Source organism: Sinocyclocheilus anshuiensis, unplaced genomic scaffold (genome assembly GCF_001515605.1).
Source record: "Sinocyclocheilus anshuiensis isolate Anshui unplaced genomic scaffold, SAMN03320099.WGS_v1.1 scaffold880, whole genome shotgun sequence".
In the NCBI taxonomy this organism is placed as follows: Eukaryota; Metazoa; Chordata; class Actinopteri; order Cypriniformes; family Cyprinidae; genus Sinocyclocheilus; species Sinocyclocheilus anshuiensis.
This window is the reverse complement of record NW_015548254.1, coordinates 335,183-343,714: the sequence shown is the minus strand read 5'-3', so window position 1 is coordinate 343,714 and position 8,532 is coordinate 335,183. Positions and strand designations below refer to the sequence as shown.

The 8,532-nt window shown below is 36.6% G+C and overlaps 1 protein-coding gene across 5 annotated transcripts in view; it reads left to right on the top strand.

Moving 5' to 3' along the window:
- Window positions 1–8,532, top strand: part of LOC107655368 (CREB-binding protein-like) — a 48,459-nt gene that overhangs the window by 18,961 nt on the left and 20,966 nt on the right. For all 5 annotated transcript variants that reach the window (XM_016442830.1, XM_016442828.1, XM_016442831.1 and 2 more), the window contains exons 3-6: window positions 3,041–3,205; window positions 3,280–3,526; window positions 6,903–7,016; window positions 8,082–8,309. In XM_016442830.1, the coding sequence (XP_016298316.1) occupies window positions 3,041–3,205; window positions 3,280–3,526; window positions 6,903–7,016; window positions 8,082–8,309 (754 nt within the window). The remainder of the gene's footprint in view (window positions 1–3,040; window positions 3,206–3,279; window positions 3,527–6,902; window positions 7,017–8,081; window positions 8,310–8,532) is intronic.

The window sequence follows — 8,532 nt, the reverse complement described above, 5'->3', positions numbered from 1 at the left end:
ACCTTTTTACAAAGGTGTGTTTGAACTAAGAATCTGATGTTTCCTTCAGGCGGTAGATCTGCTGAATATCAAATGGTACCATAGTTTCATATTCTTATTTCTCTTCTCTTTACTGCGTTAAGCTTTAACCCTTTCCTATACCAACTGTATGCGTGTGTGTGTGTGTGTGTATGTTAGACCAGTTTAAGTGTTTATGTAGTATGTTAGACTAGTTTAAGTGTTTATGTAGTTAATAAAGTCTTGTATCACACTTGACGTTGTTCATTGTTTGCTTGTAACTGGAGTCCCTAATCATGCCGATTTATGCTACAAGCTCTGTGTAGAGTTGTACAGTCTGAAAGTTATTTCCCTTAACCAGGAAATTAACGTTCTTAGAATTGACAGACAGTTGACCCTGAGAGGTCAAGTAAATATCTACAGCGGATCTAAATATTTAAAATTAATTATAACTAGTTATGATTAATTATTCATATTTCCCCATGAGCTGATTCGCTACAATTGGTCCACTGTCAAATAAACAACATGTGAGTTTAGACTGACATGAGGGTGAATAAGTGACTGTCGGTGTGAAACAGAGCAGAGGACACGAGTGAGGAAATCCTGGGCACGATGCAGATCTGCTGGGAGAGTGAATCCTGGCTGCTCCGACAGAGAGATAATGTGTGTGTGTGTGTGTGTGTGTGTGTGTGTGTGTGTGCGCGGATGAGTAAGCACAGAGAGTAGCGTGAGAAGTGTGTTGGTGTGCATGAATGAGTGAGCAGAGCGGAGGGAGGGAGGGGGTGCAGGAGGGGTGGCCGGTGCATGTGCCACTCAGCTGGCCTCTTTTATCTGGTCTGCTGGAGCGATGTCAACAGAGGAGAGCGGACGGCCGGCACGCTGCTGGAGATCAGCGCAGACACACACTCGGGGAGAGGGAGGGGGGGTCTGTTTATATTGAGCGGCTCCACTTGATTTATTAAACCACAAATATCATTTAGATCAAAATTATTGTTTTGTTTGACATGTATGAGAGTGACATTTAATTGGCCGTTTACTGTAAAGCCGCGGTCACACTAGAGCATATAAAATTTATTCGAACACTGCAGTGGTCGTGATGTGACGTCACACTCTGCAGCGTTTTTTAAAAACTCCAATTCAACACATAACAAATAGTAATAAATCCAAAATGTAAAAACATACAGTCTACTACACTTTCCTGCAACTCTGCAGTTTTAAATTTGTTCTTTTAAATCAGATACGTGCTCATGATGTGATCATGTGACGCGTAGTTCTTCAGTTGGTCACACGGTTTCACGTGGTACGAAGTTGCAGATCAGAGTTCACCAAACTTGAACTTTGGAACACAGCGAATTGCGAAACTTCTTCACACTAGCATTCCCACTCTCCCGCATTCGTACCCGTATGAATGGAATTCAAAGGAATGAAAAGTGTAGTGTGACCGACCCCTAAGCCAGGATGATTTTCATAATGCAAATGCTCATGTTATATGAATATAATGGTAAATATTTTTTTGTTGTTCTTAGAAATGTGTTTTATGATGATTTTTAGTAGCATCACTGAAAATTAATTGTTGCAGGGTTATTATAGTTAACTAAAAACAAAAAAAATTTGTCAGTTGAAATAAATGTTAATATAAATGAAATTATATTTTATACTGTTTTATTTTAGTTAGTTGACAAGGCAGCATTTCTTATTTTTGATTTAGTTTAGCTTGATGTACTAAACTAAAACTGAAATAAAAATAGGAAAAACTACATAGAAACACAAAGACAAAAAAAACCGAATAAAACGGACAAAATTACACACAAAATTACTAAAAAAATTGAATTGAAAATATAAAAAAGTCAAAATATTAATTCAATCTTTAATAGTATCTCAATGATTTATGTTTTCGTTATCAATTAGGATATTCATTTTGAGATATACTGTACTAAAGATTATATTTAACTGTTATTAAATTGTTAGTGTAATCTAAATGTAAAAAAGGAGAAATTAACACTTAACATTTGACTGATACGTTAAAATAATATATATATATAAAATGTTACCCCTGTATATTATGCATTACTATCAATACATATTCAGGGCTCGAAATTAACTTTTTTACTTGGTAGCACTGGTGCTCCCAACTTCAAAAAGTTAGGAGCACCAGCAAAAATTTAGGAGCACTCACCAAAAATATATGAGCATCACAACTACAAATTATATATTAACCGATTTTATCCGATAACAATAATTTGACTGAGTGTTACTGTGCTGATATCTTAAGGACTGCAGTGGACAGACGACTCCTAAAAAAAAATTATATTCGTAATCATGCTGATTTTTGGAGGAAACAGCACTCTTCTTGTGATATCGATTAACTATATTAGGGATAGGCAACGTTGGAGTGCCGCTGTCCTGCAGAGTTTAGCGCTAACCCTAATTAAACACACCTGAACAAGCTAATCAAGGTCTTCAGGATTATGAAGGCTACAGACAAGTGAGTTTTTTTTCAGGGTTGGAGCTAAACGCAAATGCTCCCAAATATATTTTGAGGTCGCACAGATTAAATTTCGGGAGCATATGTGACCAAAATGGTCACAATTTCGAGCCTTGATATTGATATATTTTTTTGTTACATTTTTTTGTTAATGTGCAGTCTCATTAGCAAAACTTTGACAAAAAAGTCTATTGTCTGTAGTCAGTAGTGCAGTGATGTATGAAGCACAGCTCACACAGAAGTCACTGTCAAACCAAGCAGCTTTCTGTTGCTCAACGTGGTGAATTCACATGACCAATTTACAAAATGTACATGGGGAAATCTTTCGCCCTCACGCAAAATTCCCAATTATATGGATTCCTATTCAGATGTCTGGATTTCACCCTTGAAAATTCACTGAACAATGCTAATTTATCCTATGCTACAATAACAATGATCCTAAAAAACCTTGTTTGCTGTTGTGTTGTTTACCAGGTGTCATTTTAGATGTGAGATTCTGTGTCTGAATCTTCTGATGACTCGTCTGACATGATATTTCCCGTTTTCTTGGGTTTGTAGATGGGCATGGCAGGTGGCAACAGTCCATTCGGTCAGTACCAGGGTGGAGGGCAACAAATGGGCACGGCTGGTGTGAACGCTCAGAATAAAGGCGCCCTTCCCAACAGCCTGCCCCAGTTTCCAACTGACCTAAAGGGAGCGATGGTCACCAGCGTGCCAAACATGGTGAGTCTCCCATCATGCACACTAACTGGATTGAGCTTACAGGCGAAAGTTCATTCTGGTTCTCTCGCCCGCAGCCCCAGCAGCAGCAGCAGGTGTCGGTGGGGATGGTGGCAGGTCAGGGCGTGTCCGCGGGCCCCACAGCCGACCCGGAGAAGCGCAAGCTGATCCAGCAGCAGCTGGTTCTGCTGCTCCATGCCCACAAGTGCCAGCGACGCGAGCAGGCCAACGGCGAGGTGCGAACCTGTGCACTGCCCCACTGCAAGACAATGAAGAACGTCCTCAACCACATGACGCACTGCCAGGCCGGCAAATCCTGCCAAGGTGAGTCAACGTCAAATGCCCGTCGCCAGAGCTGATCCCAACTCAAATGCTTGCTGGATAATATAAGGCTTTTCCACATGATTCAAGATTGGGCTTCAACGCAGCTTCAACATGAGTGTCACATGCTGCTTTGACCTCAACATGAAAAGTTTTGCAGATAGTGTTACAAAAGGGCGATATTACGAAATTGCGAAGTTGTGAACACAGTAAGTGTATTTTGTGAAAACAAATGAAAAGTTATTGGTTACGGATGTTGTTCTGAATGTATACTTTATGCTGCATTATAAGATTTTTTTGATGTTGTCGTTGCTTTTTTGGTCTGAACTCTGATTTAAATTCTTAATTATTCTTGTTCCTTAATGGTTCAATTAAAATTATTTTAGTAATGGTGAAGAAGAAATATTCGGAAAAAATAGGCAATTCCTTTGCCAAATGAATTTAAAACAATTCTCGCGAAAGGTGTGTTGTACCTTGCAAACAAGTTAATATTATTAATATTGTATATATTAATGTAAACATTGTTCATAATGTAGTAATTAATATTAATTCTGTAATACATAAGAAAAAAAATGCATTAAACAAATTTGGTAACATTTATTTTTTATAAAAATACTACTGACATAATGTGAATTTTGTTTATTCATTTATAAACAAAAATAAAATATATTTATACATATGTAATTTTATAATTTATGAAATTATAAATATTAAGAAAATGTTTAAAATATGTATATGAAATATTTGTATTAATACATTTTATTATATATTGTTAATTCGGTAATTTTATTTTTATTAATGTATAAATAAGTTAAATATATTTATGTAGTATATATTTATGAATAAATATTTATACAATAATATAATTGCAATGTATACAATAATATATAATCTATACAATTGTAAATAATAAAATATTTATTAAAAACAATTAATGAATAAACAATGTCACATTTTAGTTGCTTATATTTATAACATATTTAAAATATATTTATGTATATAAATATATTTTATTTATTTATATATTTACAATATACATGATTAAATAAACAAATATAATGTACATTGTATCAATGGAATTTTATTAAATGTTATTTTCACATTTTGTATTAAGATATGAATTAACAAAATATGTTACTTTGTTATGTTACTTTACTATAATAATATAATATAATTGCAATACAATATATAATATTGTTTATTTAAACAAGTTCGAGTTTGCAAGAGTGACTGCTGTGTTTTGCAGGTTGAGGTGTGCGTCTGTAGACTGGTTTTAATCTGCCGTCTGTTCTTTGTTTAGTCTCAGCACGAGCTGTAATGAGACGCTTTTGTCCTGATGTGGTGTTTCCAGCATTGTGCGCGTCTTTGCGCTCATTTCTGCAGCGCTACACTCTAGTGTACTACTAATTTATATAGCTAGCTATTAGAGTAACATCCGATTTAATGACACAGACATTCGAAAGGCACTCCATTAAGGTTTGTTACCGCCACAATAATGGATGTTAAACAGGGCTCAATGCTAAGGATTTTTTCTTCTGACCCGATTGGGCCAGTGCTTCAACATTTTTACTGGCCCTGCCACAAAAAAAGAAAATAGTTGCTGTTAAAATCGCTTGAATTTTTAAATTAGCAAGGCTTAAAAACACATGCAAATGATACATTTTTGTGACAATGCAGCAGCGGCCCTCTACTGTCTTGAGTGTCTTTCACACTGGCCCCGGGCCATCGGGCAGTCCTTATTCTCAAGCCCTGTTATATTTCATCAGTGCACTTCCATAGAGTGAAATTCTGGCCGAACACCTTTGGGTTCACAACCAGTAATGTTTCATTCACTCACACTGGGAATTTCCCGAGCAAACGCTCTGCTCCGTCTAAAGTATAACAGTCTGTTCAGAGAGAAAACCGTGCTCTTTATGGTATAATGCAATATTAAGGGCTTGGCAAACGGCAGGAGAGGGCTTGCGGCGGCCCGATGCCGCCCGGCTGCTTTGCTCTCAGAGCTTTAGCTGTTGTTGGAGCCGGAGCACAGGGCTTAATTTCAACTCAAACACAAGCCTGGTGCCAAGCGCGCCGTCCACGGTGCCAGCTCATTTCCTGTTCTTCTCTGCCCGCTGTGACACCCGTATCTCTCCGCTTGGACTCCCGAGGAAGGGCATGAAGGCTAGAGATGACTCTTAAAGCATCGTGTGTTTGCAGACAGTGTTTGGTGCCTCCTGAAGGCTCTCCTGGCAGAACTCGCTTCCTTCTGTAACCGGCAACCAAACCAGGTGTGACACAGCAGCAATAAATCATAATAGTGTTGATACTGGAAACGAGCAGTGGGACACAACTTGATCACTCCTATTGTAATAGCTACACAATTGCTCTAAACAATGGGAAATACCTATTCTGACACGCTGCTTTGCCTCTATGACAGAAAATATCATAATAATGATATAATGCATATATCTTGTGTGAATTGGTTATGGATATTCAGTTTTAAATCATTTTCAAAAAAATGTATTATTAATTTTATTTATTTATTCATATACATTTATTTAATATAATTTAATTAATATTAATATCCCATATTAAATCAGTTAATTAATTTAATAAATACTATAATTAATTATTATAGTATTTATTAGAATTTTGATTTAGCTTTTATTTTTATATTTTCAGTATTTTCATTTTAATTTTAGTTACATTTTTTCACTAAAGTTAAAAAGTAAATTTTAATTTGTTTTTAGTTTTATCTTTCATTTTTTATTACTTTTTAGTTGTTATATTTCTATTTAGCTTTAATTTGTTTTTCATTTTCATTAATTTTATTCCCTTTAGTACTTTTAGTACGTATTTCTGTTAGTTGCCAAGGCAAAAGTTACATTTTTTTAATCAAGTTTTTAATCTAGTATTTATATTCTGTTTTATTTCAGAATTATTAAAGTTAATGAAATTAATTTTAATAGTTTGTTCTAAGTCGAAATTAAGTGAATAAAGTTCATTTACATATAAATTAAGTTGTGTTTTGAGTACATTGTATAATAAAATATAATTTATAATTATTTTCTCTTAATAATTATAATTATCATCACATTAATTTATTTATTTTCCCCTTAACTAGTTTCCCATTAATCCCTCCTACAGTGGAATTTCATTGTTTTAAAATCTCTCTCCAGATAACTGTAATTAAACATCAATTATAATCTGTTTGCCTGTGATTAATGTCATTTGTAGTATCTTTTTACTTCCTGTGAGGACAAAAAAAAAGTGAAATCACTTGCGGCAGATGTGTCTGCTGTGCAGACCTGCTCTCCCACAGGAACTTTCTGCTCCCAGTTTTGCAGCAGTTGGACACACCTGCACTTTGGCTCAGGCTTTCTTCTGTCTCTGTCTGCAGTGGCTCACTGTGCTTCATCGAGGCAGATCATCTCGCACTGGAAGAACTGCACGAGGCACGACTGTCCCGTCTGCCTCCCGCTGAAGAACGCCAGTGACAAACGCAACCAGCAACGTGAGTCCTTCCTCCATCAAACATCCTCCTCTGTACTTCACGACAGTACATTTGCATAATAATAATAATTTAAATTCATATGTTTACATTAAGAAATAGTATTGTTTAAATTATATTGTGTTTAGACTTATTACACCTAAAATAATAATACTGATAACACTTCTTTTTCACAAGGGTGTGCTTTTAAACCGTATCCAATAAAGATAGTTTTATAAAGAAGTTCAATTGTAGCCAAAATGTATATTTGTTCACAAAGCTGTTATCAGGCATTTCAACAAACACATTTCAATTTATATTATAATGTAAATTTAATATATTCCAGCTATAATAAATTGTCATTTGATGGCAAATAACATTCATTTAAGTGTCTGAAACATTACATTCATGAGTACACTTAAGTGTATTATTTTACTCTTACACTATAGTACATTATTTCCGTAATATAGGATTCAAGGATCAAAGTGTGTTTAAAGTGAGTAACGCATTCAGCTGCACTGTGTTTTTTTGGATGTGTAGTTACTTAGCAGGATTCTGTAAGGAGAGGCGTCATGCTGGTTCAGTAGCTGTGAATGTGTGAATGTTTCAGACGGGCCGTGTGTGTTTGCTGCGGGGGGTAGAGGCAGTGAGGATGAGGAGAATTGTGCCGCCCCGGCGGCTGAGCGGTAACTCATTAAAATCTCACACTGTTACTGCTCCAGCAAACCTGCAAAGCACCTCTCCCTCTGCCAGGCGTCTCTCATCATGACTTTGAGAGCGCGAGGCAGCTAAAGTGTTTGTTTTTGCGCAGAGTCGCCGCTGCGATATTTCTTCCCCATGCAAATGGCGTCTCGGACCCCCTCCCCTTTCCTTTCTACTTCCCCCGTTTTTTCCACTATGTTCAGATGAATAACGTTTTCTTCCAGACGGCTGTTTGGCAGGGTTTGAACTTTTTTTTTTTTTGCACTCCTCTGTTTTGACGGACAGATTCTGCCAAGTGTTTAAGCAGAATCAGACGTGAAATCTCACGCAGAGCTTGGTTTGAAATACACAGATGTCATATTACAGCATCTCTTTCCTGCGTTACAGCAATGCTGAGTCCCCCCAACGCTGGTCTGCAGAGCCCTATCGGGACGGTCGGTACGGGGCAGCAGACGGCGCCCACTCTGCCCAGCTCCACGCCCATCGACCCCAGCTCCATGCAGCGGGCCTATGCTGCCCTCGGCCTCCCCTACAGCAGTCAGACCCCCACACAGACACAGGGCCCCGGGCAGACGACTGCGCAGACACCGCAAATGAGATCCATCAACACGCTCGGTAAACTAGTATTTTATTGTAGGAAAATATATTATATTAATAATACCAAAAATAATGTGTATGTTATATATACAAATTAAATTTTATGAGCTTATGAGTATTAGTTTATGTATTTGTATTTATTATTAGAAATTGTTTATTTTTATATTGTTCATATAAGTTATCTGAAAATCTATCATATATTACGTATTATTTAGGGAATACGAGTTACATATTTTTACAT